At 38.6% G+C, this 15,255-nt stretch overlaps 1 protein-coding gene across 1 annotated transcript in view; it reads left to right on the top strand.

Annotated features, from left to right (window-relative positions):
* The window catches only part of LOC113539463 (ADAM metallopeptidase with thrombospondin type 1 motif, 9), a 63,182-nt gene that overhangs the window by 24,982 nt on the left and 22,945 nt on the right, over window positions 1-15,255 (top strand). Inside the window, exons 22-28 of the mRNA XM_034314103.2 lie at window positions 337-498; window positions 1,007-1,126; window positions 2,660-2,764; window positions 3,671-3,838; window positions 5,327-5,599; window positions 7,058-7,219; window positions 8,124-8,291. Of these exons, the coding sequence (XP_034169994.2) occupies window positions 337-498; window positions 1,007-1,126; window positions 2,660-2,764; window positions 3,671-3,838; window positions 5,327-5,599; window positions 7,058-7,219; window positions 8,124-8,291 (1,158 nt within the window). The remainder of the gene's footprint in view (window positions 1-336; window positions 499-1,006; window positions 1,127-2,659; window positions 2,765-3,670; window positions 3,839-5,326; window positions 5,600-7,057; window positions 7,220-8,123; window positions 8,292-15,255) is intronic.

Raw genomic sequence — 15,255 nt, forward strand, 5'->3', positions numbered from 1 at the left:
GGTGTCCACCCTGCATTATACCATGTAAATACATCTTACACAGCAGCGTGTTAAACAATGTGTATTATGTTTATTAATGTGGGAGTTGTAATGTGATTCTGTTTCTGGGTATCCGTATGCATGAATGTTAATTAGATATACATTTTAGGAAAAATCCAAATACACACCCAACCCAATTCATAGATATCACAGTTTTCTTTGTGACGCTAGGACATGAGTTAATGTATCTTAATGTGGTCACTTTATTTTTTCTATATGCATTCATATCACTTGCCTATTATGAATGTAATACAGTACACACACTAATGTGTTCACGTGATTGGGGTGTTTGTGCAGTGCCTGGTGACGTGCGGGAAAGGCTACAAACACCGTCAGACGTGGTGTCAGTTCGGAGACGAGCGGCTGGACGAGCGTTTCTGCACCTCAGCCAAACCGGAGTCGGTGCAGGCGTGTCAGCAGCAGGAATGTGCGTCCTGGCAGTTCGGCTCCTGGGGCCCGGTGAGGACACACACTCACACACACACACGCACACACAGTATCTCTGGTTTGTGTGTGTGTTTGTTATGTGCACGCTGCAAACATAAGCAGTTTATGTCTGTATGCGAAAACCTCGACTAGAGCAACTAGAGCAGGGAATATTTGCTCAATCCTTAAACACACAACCTAAAAAAGGAGTCGACAAATTCCATTCAAGTCCAAGAGTTTGATGGAGACCAGGCTTTTCCATAGCGCAGATTGATCCATCACTTGAAACGTACTTTTGAAGGCGTTAAATGGAGCTGGACGGAAAAATGGTGCCGCTCGGGCCTGACCTCATTTCATCGACTTCAATGAGGCGGAAAAGGAACGAGAGGAAGATAGAGAGAGCTTGTTGCCTTATGTTGCTCCTGGATGGAGGATATAACTGTTGGCTCTTGTCCTTAGCTGACCCTTCTTTGTGTATCTTCTGTTTTTGTATGTGTGTGTGTGTGTGTGTGTGTGTGTGTGTGTGTGTGTGTGGCTTTAGTGCACCACCTCCTGTGGCCCCGGCTATCAGAGAAGAGTGGTGAAGTGTGTCGTCAGCTCGTCCGGCTCGGTCAGGGATGACACTGACTGTAACGCAGCGACACGCCCCACTGACACACAGGTGAGACAATCATTCACTCGAGTATATGTGTGTGTCTGTGTCTGTGTGTGTGTGTGTGTGTGTGTGTGTGTGTGAGAGTCATTCTTGTTTTATACAATATGTATAAAATCTAAATAAAACTGTTAAGTTTTTGTGCTTAAAGGATTTATATTTAAAATACAGAGGGAAAGAGAAGCAGAGAAGCATGAAACACACACACACTCACACACACACGGGTTCATGTTAGTACATGATGGTGTGGATTTAAATCTTTGTTAAAGTGAAAGTGAGACTTGTTTCAGAAACATTTGCAGTGTTAAGTGGCTTATAAAGTTACTGTGTGTGTATGTATGTGTGTGTGTGTGTGTGTGTGAGTGTGTGTGTAAAATTTCACACCTTTCCTCAAGTAAGGCTTTGTCATGAGCCCAGGGTCGTTTCTTTTTTTTTTTTTTTTTTTTAAGAAACCCTAGCCATGTTTCCACATTTCCAGGGCTGATTCCAGGAACTAGTTTAGGTACTTTTTTCTGTGGAACAGGAACTATTGAAGTTAATGTTCTGAGCCTTGCTAAGTGGAGGACAAATCTTCTTACCTTCTTTAATAAATAAAAAATTGTAGTAATTTGCAGATTGTGGTAGAATAAGAGGAATAAAACACTTCTTTCGTGGACATTCCACAACACTGAATGTAACTATAAATGGATAAAAAGTACTTTGATGTACTATGATGTACAATGTACTTTGTTCTTTATTAAATAAAAATAGTAATCGTGGACAAATTTGTGTGGTATAAAAGGAGTAAATCACTTCAGGCCATGATGTTATAGCATTACACTAGCCCATTGTTGATTATTTTCCTGGATAAGCGCACCCCTAAGTCATTTCTTTCTTTCTTGAGCACACTGAGACAAAGACAGTGTAAACTGGACAAACCCTCTGACCCGGTGCCTAATAGCTCATGTTAGAAGTGTAACATTTCTTTCTCCTGAATGTGTGAAAAGTGTGAAAAGCGTGAAAAATGGCTTTTTTTTTACATTGTAAAAATGTGTAATACTTTGAAATGAGACACGAGCACTGGATCTGTGAGAGCTCTGAGAATGGATTTACGTGAGACTCTATTGAATTAGGAGAATAAAAGAAAAGTGTTAAAGCAGGAATAAAAGCAAGAAGTGAAATGATGGACAGTAAAACAGGGTGGCATATATAGAGGAGAGTGAGTAAAGTGGAGAAAGATAGAGAGAGGCAGTGAGGCTCGCTTTTCATTTCTGAATGACTGCGTCAGAGGCAGTGACCCAGAGCAAGTCAGGCTGTGTGATGCTGACCAGTCAGGCGTGAAGACTGGAACACAGCAGCCCACCCTGAACACTGCAGGCCTGTGTGTGTGTGTGTGTGTGTATGTGTGAGAGAGAGAGTCAGTAATGATCTGGTATATATTCATGAAATGAGCATTTGCATTCTCAATTAAATATTAACCTATCATCTAAACTGCAGATTTGTTCACTGCTATCTCGCTTTCTCTCTCTCTCTCTCTTTCTCTCCCTCTCTCTTTCTCCTCAGGACTGTGAAGTCTCTCCATGCCCCGTCACCCATCCTGTTTCTCCAGACACCAAACTTCCTCATCTGGGCCACAAAACCCAGTGGCGCTTTGGATCATGGACTCAGGTACAACATTACAGCCTTCACTTCCTTTACAGAATGCCCTTTATGCTATATTAAGGTAAATGCTATTATAATATTCGAAATAAATATTACAAATAAGGAGTAATACACTTGGGGACGTGGTGTTCGATGAAAATAATCAGCGATGGTGTGGTGTGATGCAGGTGGGCACAAAGCCGAGTTACTGTTACCACCGTGAGGTTGATTATTTTCTTATAACAGCATGTCCTGAAGTGTTTTACTCCTCTTATACCACAGCAGCTTACCAACACGTACAGTATTTACCTGTTAAGAGACAGAACATTATATTTTTTACTACTACTGTTTATAGTTCCATTTAATGTTTTGCAAAACAAATTAGTTCCTGTTATCACTTACGTTATAGCAGCTATAACCAATCGTTCCCCCATCAGCCTCTCTTTTTTCTGTCTTAAACTTAATAAGATTAAAAAAATGCACCTTGTCATGTTACCGAATAATATACTGAATAAATTCCTCTGTCCTGAAACCTTACTGACTGTTACGAAGCATTGACACTGGAGACTCTTTCTGTACATGCAGAATAAACGTCTCCTTTTCAGTGATTACACTTTATTTAATCGCACAAGTCCACCATACAATTCCCTGTGAATGAGCTGAGACTATAGAAATGATAATGTATTAGAATGAGCGCATTAATATAAACCTTAATCAAATACTTCTAACCAATCAGAATCGAGACATCAACAACACTGTGGTATAAAAACGATTTAACACTCAGGTGAAGGTAAACGTCCGTAGCTTTTAGTTACTTTAGCTACCGTGTGCTTACATGTCCAACTTCCAAGGCACTGTACTATATGTGCGAAGGTATTTTTTGTTTGTGTATTTTTGATCTGAATGGTCTTTGTGTTTTTCATTACGCCACAGTGTAGCGCTACCTGCGGGAAGGGAATACGCATGCGCTATGTCAGCTGTCGTGACACTCAGGGCGGCGTGGCGGAGGATTCATGGTGTGCTCATCTCCCCAAACCTCCCGCTACAGACGCGTGCTCCGTGTTGGCCTGCGGTCAGTGGAAGGTGCTGGAATGGACTCAGGTATGACAATGATGTCATCTACTGCTCTTTATCTGCTCTTTCCTTTACACTTGCTAAATTCAGAGTTACTGATACCATGAAATTGATTATTTTCCAGTAACAGTGCGTCCTGAAGTGTTTTATTCCTCTTACACCACAGCAATTTTCCAAGATCATTACGTCATAATTTTTTATCTGTTTGTAGTTACATTTAATGTTGAGGAATGCCTAAAAGCAAATTATTATGTACGTTATAACAACTATACACACTCATTCCGTCACCAGTATATGCAGAGATTATATGGAGCGTCCACCACACACCTTTCTGAGCATTACAGCGTATGTTGTGATTTTTTTTTCTTAAAGCAGACAGAGGTTTGTCTAGGCTGGAAAAAATACAGTACGAGTGATTTGGTATGAAGATATGATTTCAGGGAATTTATGCTGCTGTGTGCAATTCTGTACTTTAGCATCCGACATGAACTCGACATTATCGTTCCTTACAAGTCAGTGTTGTTGGTGAAATCAGTAACACAAGCCTGTATTGCGCAACATTCCTGCATTTGGACTCTGACTCCTTATATCACGTCTCAGTCGACACACTGACAGAAGAGCATCACTTCTACATTAATCACTGATAGGCTGCAATTAGGGCACTTAAACGAGACGAAGGGCGGTAGCAGGAGTGTATATGTGATTGTGGCCTAGGAATGAATGTCTTCCTGGAGCACTACGCTAAGCATCTCTGACATAAATAACACACAGACCCTCCTCTGGCCTCACTGCATGTGTCTGCTTGTGTATGTGTGTGTATGTATGTGTGTCTTTGTGAGAGTAGGAGTATCAGCACGGCTCTCCTGATGGGAAACATCTGTAAACACAGCACACACACACACACACACACACATATACACAGAGAACACAGGCCTACGACCAGCTCATTTCCCCTGTGCCACAAAGCTTTCTAATGATTCAGCATGGCCTCTACGGCCTAAAGAGTGCTGGTGTAAGCAAAATAAACCCCCGTGTTAAATAAGCAAACGTCATGAAACTTAAGTTAATTACGCACATTTTAAAGACCTAATCAGATTTCGCTTCTTGAAGAAACCCCCTGCCCAGATGTATCAATGTGGCAGGAATGGAGCTGTGAAATGCTGAGTATTACACACTGCTTTCTAAGATCTTGGACGAAAATGAATTAAAAAACAATGATTTTTGTCATCACTGATTCTATCCAACATGAATGTATTCACCTGTTACTATGTAAGTAGCTATTTAAGCTATGTAATTGAACTCAAAATAGGGCAGAAGGTGTTGATTAGTTTTCCAGAACATCAGCTCGGGCATAATTCCAGCTGAAAGGTTTACATTAATACACTCGTTTGAATACAGATGAGTTCCACAGAGAGAGTGTACGGCGGACGCTCCATATAATCTGTTAGATTTTATGCTGAGATAACTGTCTCTATACTAATTTGAGGTGTGTGTGTGTGGTTTTTGTGTCCACAGTGCTCTGTTTCCTGCGGTCTGGGTAAAGCTACTCGTCAGGTTCTCTGTGTGAACTTCAGCGATCAGGTTGTGGACATGAGTGAGTGTGACCCGGACGATCGGCCGGTGACAGAGCAGGAGTGCGCCATGCCTCAGTGCCCGTCTCGCCCCAGCGACCACGCCGCCTTCCCTCCTAACCAAGACGCCCGTAAAAAAGCCGCACCCACTGGCAGGGTGGATCGAATCCGAGGGGCGCGTCCACAATCGCAGTGGAGGTTTGGACCGTGGGGAGCGGTGAGTATCACATGGAGGTGGTTCTGCTTAGAGCTTTGATACATGACCAAAAGTCTGATGCATATAAAGCGGAAACCAATTCAGTTAGATTTAGGGATAATGTGATCCAGTTTTAGCGTCTTAATCGCATTAGAGGAAAACGTGTTTGTAGAGCGTTTTTCCTGGACAGTACCAGGTTAGTGTACGCTTTGGATTGGCTCTGTGAATCATCAGCATTTCCTCTTTATAGATAAAGACCATTGTGTTCTGAATGAATCTTGACATTTCGACCTATAAATACGTCCATCGAAGGTATTTATAGAAGCCAAAAATAGCTTCTCCTTGTCTAAGAGGATGCTGCAAGTGCCAAACTTAGAAATGTTATTTTGGGTTTCGGGTCGTGTTTCGCGCACACACACACACACACACACCCACACACCCACACACACGTATATGTGAGCTGGAAGTGTATCATTATAACCTCTTCCTTTCGACCACAAACTGGATGTACATGTGAATAGACCAGGTACATTCAAAAGCGTATGAAAAACATTTTTTTTTTTGTCCACATTTTTTCAGAAGGCTTTTTTCAGAAGGTTCTATTCCACCCTGAAATGCAGTGATGAGATAAAGTGGCTATCCTGGGTATGCAAACAATGTACATGCTGCCTGAACCAGGAAGTTTACAGTATTTATGCAGTTTAAGCTGCTCAAGGTCATGCACACAAGCTAAGATGGATACGTTAAGTGGCAAAAAAGACTTTGGTAATGATTATAAAGTGCAATGAGACACTGAGACATACAGCTGTGAATATGTAGGAATGCACTGTTTATATTACACCCAGCTGTGTTTAATTGTAACACAGTCAACAAAATGGTACCTACAGTACCGATAGGAGTGTACTAACTCCTCAGTGATAGGGTTTTAGCTTTATAGTATTCTTAGACTTCTTGATATTAGCGTGACAGTATGGTTTTGGTACAATTCTGTAGGCTGGTTTGGATGAGTGCATCTGCTAAATACTGTAAAAGTAAATGAATTCACCCTCCATGTAGGATGTGTTATGGTTGGATCACATGACAGTCAGCAGCCTATGAGAGGACATCAGAGTTTTCACATCCACACTAGAGCACAAAAACACATCTTCAGTGTATCAGTGTGGCTCTGTATTAAAATGCCCTGGTGCCTAATCAGAGACATCGCCAGGTTTTGATTATCCGTGCATGAAGACTGTGTGTGTGTCTCACAACGTAAAGCGCTTTTTATAACTGAAAGAGCAAACCTTTGTGATTTGTGATTACCGAGGCTAAGCTTAGGGCTAGATACAGGATTAGAAAATGGAGAATGTAGAAAATTCTTACTACTTGTATACATACAATGTATATGTTCCATAAATATAATCATATGTCTTGAAATGTCGCAAAACAAATATGTGTTTGTGATTGTGTGTGTTGACATTTCTGTCTTGGTCTCCTCAGTGCTCGAGCACGTGTGCCGGAGGATTCCAGAGGCGGGCGGTGGTGTGCCAGGATGAGAACGGTTACACGGCCAACAGCTGTGACGAGAGCATTCGACCTGCAGAACAGCGCACCTGCGAGTCTGGACCGTGTCCACAGTGGGTGTACGGCGAATGGGGCAAGGTACAACACACACACACACACACACACACTGACACACAAACACACACGCACACACTGTATTTGTGCAGTAACATCATAAAATGATTAGTAGGGTCCTTTTGCTGGTATTCAAATTTAAAAGCATTTTTTAACCATCATGCATTTCTGTATACATGTGGCAGCCCGGGAAAACCCATCATATGGGTCAATTTTGACATTTTCTACAATATACAGTTCTGAAAACTGCAGATTTTCCTGACTTTATATATCTTTCCTTTTTGTATGTATTTTACAGTCTGGTGACCTCCAAAAGTAAAAAGGGAGAAAACTGAATTTAAAGATTTCATTCCGACTGTGGCTCAGGAGCATTGTAGACATTTTGACAGCCTGTATCGGATTATAAACTGAATCGATTTCATTTCACTGAATCATTTCACTACGGCATGTAACTATTGAACAACTTGATCAAATGTGGCATTGAGTGAGTGAGAAAATCACACTCAAAGTAGGCAGAAAAAAGGTCAAAACCTGATTTTTCATTATTTGCCAGAATTCAGCACCATCTGACAGGTTTTCCTCGACCACCACACGTTTGAGAGAAAACAGGACATTAAAAGACTTTCTTTCTTTCTTTCACACACACACACACACACACACACACACACACGTGAGCATGAGGTTCCTCAATAGGTGCCATTGTGTAGTTTTTGCGTAAAACACACTTGCGTTTTTGTATGGTTCTAAATAAAGCACTCTGATTGGCTGTGGTGTGACATAACAGCAGAATTAAGAAATGTGTTGAAATTATCCTCCAATAAACACTAATAAAATGGTGGTCTTCCTAGAAGGTCACATGACCAGATTGAGCATTAGGATCTACTGAAGTGTACTAAACCATTATTTCTCTTTCCCTGTGTGTCTGTAGTGTTCGAAGCCCTGTGGTGGGGGAATAAAGACACGCCTCGTGGTTTGTCAGCGGCCGAATGGCGAACGCTTTAGCGATCAGAGCTGCGAGATTCTGGACAAACCGCCTGACCGAGAGCAGTGCAACATGCAGCCGTGCTCTCACTGGAGAGCCGACCCGTGGAGCTCGGTACGCCCGTAATAACACTCCTCCCTCTGTCCGTCCTGTCCTTTACCCGTCCTAACCCCAAACACACGCTGAGCTCTCGCTAAAGTTCTCACTGAGTACAAAAAGGGCCAAAGAGAACGAGGGTGTTATATTTACAGTATGTGTCAGAATCGCTGCTTAGCCCACGATGACTGCTTCTTAAACACATACCAAAGTAGGCCAAGATTGAATTCAGTTTTGTAGCTAGTTGTTTTTAATTTATTATATAAGATTTTGAAAAGTGTATAGCACATTAATCACTCTCTTAAAACATTATGCACATAGTTATGTAGCATATATGCAGTTCTTATTTGTAGGTCTATTTGTTTTTGTATATGAGGACTTTTCATCATGACCTCATCATGAACTCCGTATGCAAAAAAAAGAACCAGGGAATGATGAAAAGGTGTAAACAATTAGCGTTGTAAAGAAGTCATTTGCTGAAAATAATTGCTGGTCATATTCCTGTATTACATCTTTCCTTTTTTGGCTTTCTTTTCCACAATTTTTACAGAATCCTAAAGTGAGGCAGATCGAATACAGCAGTATTTCAGAAATATGTAGTGAATACAGCAGTTCTTTTGGCTCCATTAGTCTTTTTTTAATCCTTTTCTTGGTGTTCACAAATTCTTGCTGTTTCTGGAAATGTTGCTTTTTAGTGTAAAGGCTAGCAATGTTTAGGGGTCCAAGCACCAAAGCCGAAGGAGCCCTAAAGGGATAGGTTTTCTTATTCTTATATTATATTATATTATATTATATTATATTATATTATACATGCCATAGAGGTCTGTGGCAGCACATAGAACAAAGTTTACAATCTTTTTATGAACTGTGGCATGGTCCACAAAGTCTTCTCACCAATTTTCAGGTGTGCACCTTAATAATTAAAATATGAACTAAAATTAACCTTCAGAAAATGATAACATCCATCACACAAATTATAGTTTTTTTTTTTTTTAAATCATTTAACCAAACAAAAGGATCTTCCACACTGCAACAGTCTATCACATAGTGCTTGGACCCCTTAATCACCACTTGCAGCTATATTTTTAATTGTCCTTAAATGCTTTTGTTAAATTGAAATCTGACTCTTTAATTGAAATGTCCTGTTCACACACCATCTGCTTTATTTGTAATACCAAAAACTTTATTTTTAATGTAATTCAGTTTCACCGTTTTGGTAGTAACTATTGTTTACGTGAGATAAAATAGCTATCCAATACTTCTGAATTTTCACTATACATTGAACTTATTCGATTAACTACAGTTTGTGATATTTTCAAACAAATTTCCAGAAACTGCAGTTATTACTGACTAACAGCTAACACCTAATGTAAGAATATAAGGACAATAAATAAAGCACTAATAAGCTGTAATGTTACTAAATAACTGCTGTATTCACTATATATGATTCATCAGTTATGAACTTAATGTCTAACTTGTGACCAAACAGCCGTCTGGTGTAGGTTTACAGTTAAATCTGATTGTATTATATTACATTACACACTGCGAGCATCCATGGCACATTTCACAAGCAGTGATTAATATGAATATACTGATATCTTTATTTCTGTATTATCTTCTGTATTTGATTGTAATTGGTCCGATCGCCATATCTCGACTCTCCGCTCATGACCATACCTCAGTTCGCCATTAAACTATGACTCTCATAATGGTGCTTTCACAAAACAAGGGACACTTCACCCTACTATATATTTTTTCATACTTCTTTTTTTTTCATGTTTTCATATTTATTTTTGTATATTACGAACATTACATTTCATATTAAGCAGATAGGTTTCTGATTATATCTAAAATTCATAGATAGCAGTCACATACTGTATGCTGTATTACATAGTTTATAATAGTTGTATATTTAATAAGTTCAGTGTTTATTGTTTATTTTGACTGTAGCCCATTTTTGTTTTGCGCTTGATTTTTAATAGTCGAAAACAATTTGTTGGTGTGCCAGGAATGCATAAAAGAAAAGGCCGCAGTTCCCCAGAGATTAGTTTTACGTCCCCGTGGATTTATTCTCTTTCTTGGCCAGTGATCAATGTCTACCTCATTATCATTTACACGAGCTCCGCACTCTTTCTCCAGCCTTTTCATAATTCCCTTTAAAGGAACAATTCAAATTTGAGAAAAATTAATTTTGCCTAATTCTTTTACATACTGCAAAAATGCAGTCAATTAGCCAAGCCGTGGTTTGTGTCTAAATTTTGCTTCTTTAGCGTTGCCAGATGTGGTTTACTAGATTTGAGGTACACTGTAATAAATTGCTGTAAATTTTACAGTAATTTACTGGCAATTTGGGTTGCCAGTAAAGTACTGAAAAAATAACCGCAAACAACTGTAAAATATATTTACAATAAAGTACTGTAATACCTTAATGTTGTATAAAATGACACATAACCCAGTACACTTGCTCATTTGGCTGACGCAGGATATAACTGAGTTGCAGGTTACAGGTCTTGCCAAACCATGACAGCTTGGCAGTACTGAGATTTGAACACACAACCTTCTGAGCTGTGACTCCAGCCTTAATCACTGCACCACCACAACTACACTGTGACACCACTGCAACTACACTGTGACACCACTGCAACTACACTGTGACACCACTGCAACTAGCTTGCATTCATTCAACTTCTTCTAGCACTGAGTTAACGCCACTAAAAGATCGCAATGAATCAGTGCAAGCTAGTTGCGCTAGCTCAGTGGTTATGAGTTGCAGATAAGAAGGTCACGTGTTCAAATCCCAACACCACTAAACTGCCTTGATTGGATCCTTGAGCAAGACCCTTCAGCTCAGCTGTATCCTTTATCAACATACTGGATTATGTGTTATTTTATACTATGTATGATGTTACAGTACTTTACTGTAAATATGTTTTACAGTTGTTTACTGTAAATTTTACAATTCTTTATTGGCAACCCAGGTTGAAAATGATTTGTCGCTAAAGATCATTGTTTTTATCCACTAACATCATTTTGCTGGCTGTTACCAAACATTATCATCTTTGATCGAACTGTTCATTTTTATTTTCCCTCAAAAAAATGCTGTATTAAGATAATTACCTCTGGTATTTTCCAATCTTAGACTGCTTATAATGAAAAACTCTTCTTGAAAAAGTTGTACATAATTATTTAGATATTTTATTTAGATATTTTAAGGTTCATTTTAAAACCTTAGAGCGTGAAGCAATATTTGTGCCATTTCTGCCATTTAGGATTAAAGTTTATCAACATTCAGTGGAGCTTCCGTTTTAGTGCTAACAAATAGAAACTTGGATCATCAGTCAAAGTCAATTCTATGACTTCGATATTATCGTATAATATGAGCATGAGATACATTGCTAGATGTCAACTAGATGTCAATCTGGTGTTTTTCCTCATATTGTCAGTTGAAAAATTCAAACTTGATGGCAGTAATACACAATGTTGTGTCAGGTGAAATCTCTGTCTATTTATGTAAGTATTTGTATTTATTTCTGCTGCTCAGTGTATTAAAACTTTTGTCCATATTTAATTTTTATACACAAAGGCTTTACATGGAAATGTTATGTTTTTTTTTCTTTAAAGGTATTTTTATACAACCTATACATAGGTATTAACGTAAAACTGGTGTAGATCATAGCATGTAGAGTCTCCTGTCTATAAAGTGCTGCATTATTTTGTTTTTACAAATCTGTTTATTAAAATACAATGCTGAAGATGTCAATGGATTAAAGCATGCTTGCAGTTCTTGTAGAGATATGTCTATATTGAAAGCTACGCTAGCAGTTAGCGTGATCGTCACTGTAAAAGGTGTGTTCAAGGTCCTAAAAAAGGTTTTAAATTCCCAGGCTCCAATTCTCTGAAGCCTCTATTCATCAAAAATGTTTTTGGATCACTCTTTAAAGTGATTTTGACTCAAGCATGGAGAATCATTTTCAAACTACCCTAATTCCAAGCGGGGGAATTTGTATGGCCATTCTGCTTCCGAATGTGGCACAATGCCGGTGTGGCGCTGACAATCACTCCAACAAACACTGTGCCAGAACAATGCTGGAGGTCAGCGGAGGTCACATGGGGTCAGAGGTGACCTTTGATCCAGAGGGAGGCCCCATCCCGTGCTTTCTCACATGCGTAATCAGCGTGGATGCACTTCTCAGAAAATGCTTTATGCACTCTATGGGAAAAAGATCTCTCAGTCGTCGGTGGCCCCTTCGCTCAGTTTGTCGGCATTTCTATCGGAACACAGCGTGAACTAAAATTTCCCTTGGACTGATGGACTTTTTTTTTTTTTTTACATTTTTGTTAGTTAGAGGTTAATAAACCTCAGAATCTTACCTCAAAATGCTACATTTCTTTGAGTTCACTGGATCCTAAAGATTTGTATGGCCCAGATTGTTTTCCATCCATTGTATACTACTGGATATGCAGCTTACTGAACCGAATCTTAAAGCTATTACTCACCACACTGAGCAGGGCATCGAGGCCAAACGTACATGTGTGCGCTGGTTTATAGATGAGAGGAAGTGTAAGGTACTTTGACCTGGCGTTTAAATAACAGTAATTTGTGCAGGCTAAAATGCCTACAGAGTTCATTTACAAGGCTGAATAATGATCTGACATTTGAAAAACCACGAGGTACTGGCAACCTTCCCTGCAAAATACAACCTTAAAATGTTACACAGGAAAAAACAATAGCTATAACAGGCACCAGATGATGCAGTAAACTCTACTTACGAACAGCGTTTATAATGCTACATAAAAGCTGCATAAGCCCTTCATGACAATTGACATAAATGTGTGACCACAAGTTGTTGTAAAGAATACTTCTGTCCATTTGGGTGTTAAGTAAGACATACCACTTTTTACCGTATTTCTGAGACTTTGGTCGACATAAGGTTGTGTTATGACACTTTTCAGGCTGATGTACATTCGAGCATTATAACAGCTGACTTAGTAACTCTTAGTAAAACAGACATACCATAGTACACTGAACTACAATATTATCTCAACTTGACATATAACAGATTGACAAAAACAGTATGAAAACTGATGTGTGTTGGAATAAATCTTTATAAATGTTTATGTAGCTTCATGTCAGTTATGTCAGGACTTGTGTAGTCGTTTGAAAGCCGCCCTTAATAAAGTGTTACATCTATTATTGGTGTATGTTATGAACACTCTGTCTGTTCTCCGTTTTGATGTTGATATAACACCTTTGTCTTGTGAGATTATGGTTGACATAAGGTTGACACTTTCCATGCATTCAAACATTATAACAACTGACATTGTAACTCAGGTTTATTGGAAAATTGATTTGAAAAAAGTGAAATACCAGAAGTGCACTGAGTACCAAAAATTAGTGTTCCTGACTTTTATACACGGGTAACCCGGGAGAGTGTCATAACACATGACTCATGTGCTATGTCATCTTAACATAAAGATTGAAAATAACTCTTTATGTCAAAAAGTCTTTATGACAGCTGACACTTGTTGAACTAAACATTAATAAATCTTTATGTAGATTTATGTCAGTTTATGTCAATCATCACGCTTTAAACACTACGCTTAAGTAAAATGTTAGCTCTATTATTAGTTTATGAAATGAACAGGCCGTCTTATTAATGGACTTTTGTCCATTGTGATGCTAAGTTGACATACTGTAACACCTGAATCCTTGTGAGATTTTGGTTGACATAAGGTAGTAACACTTGACTTACAGTTATGTCAACTTGACATAAAGATTGAAAAAAAACTATATGAGAGCTGACGCTTGTTGGAATAAACCTTTATAAAGCTTTATGTCAGTTTATATCAGTCATGAAGGGCTTATGAACACCCTTTGAACGCCACCTTTAAGTAAAGTATTATCTCTATTATAAGTGTATGTTATGAATCTGCACTGTACGTCCCAGTTAATGAGTTTACTTTCAAAAACGGTACTAAAATGGTACCTCAGGGAACAACAGAGGTTTTCTTTTTCTTTTTAACATATAAAGTGGTTTTATTCCTTCTTTTAAAAATCTTAAGGTTCTGCATTTTGGTAATACACACCAAAACAGGCATTTGCAGTTGAAGAGCTCTTCAAGATAAGAAACAGAATTCAAATATATTTTTAAAATATAATTTAAAGGGTTTATTAAGTATGAAAAAAAAGGATTTTAAAGTTTGTAAAAGTGAGACTTGTGTCTCTAAAATAACTATGTCTACTGTCTTTAAATATTCCCTGCATTATGAAGCCTCCTCATTTTTTTTATTATTTTTTAAATTGTTTTTTATTTTATTTTAATTTTTAACTAAATTATACAGTTAATTATACATTATACAAGAAAAATTCATAGAAAACAGCAACACCCATGTTATAGTAAATGTTATTGTTCATAATATTGAATGTGACATCATGTATGTGTGAAATGGTGTATAATACTCTCATCAGTAGCTCAGTCTCTCTCACACACACACACACACACACACACTCATTCAGTGTAATGCATATGGACAGCAGGGACAGATCTTATGGTGCTGTTAAACCCTTTGATGCTGTGTATGGTGATGTAAAAAGACTGCCAGGGTTTGTAAAAGATTTATTAGTCATCACGATGAAAGGTACACTGTAATGCCATGTTAACATAAAGATTTCAATGTTACTATTTTAAAATATATATATATACATGTATATATTTATTAATTCAATCTGCATGTACGTGTTTCATTGTAATCAGCTGTGGAAAAATCTGAAAATATATACGACTGCCAAAACCACAAGCCTGCTTCTGTGCCCATTTCAAAACCCCATCAAAGAGCGCATTAAACAAATTCAGAGCTAACATGACGCAGATACCTGAGCGTTCCTCTGCTTGGATCCGCCTCGGTGGAATCCAGGGGCCCCCCGCCATAAATTCGACCTCCATAAATAGGTCAGAGTTCAGCCGGTTCTTGGTCCCGCTGT

The sequence above is a fragment of the Pangasianodon hypophthalmus genome, chromosome 20 (assembly GCF_027358585.1).
Source record: "Pangasianodon hypophthalmus isolate fPanHyp1 chromosome 20, fPanHyp1.pri, whole genome shotgun sequence".
Classification (NCBI taxonomy): domain Eukaryota; kingdom Metazoa; phylum Chordata; class Actinopteri; order Siluriformes; family Pangasiidae; genus Pangasianodon; species Pangasianodon hypophthalmus.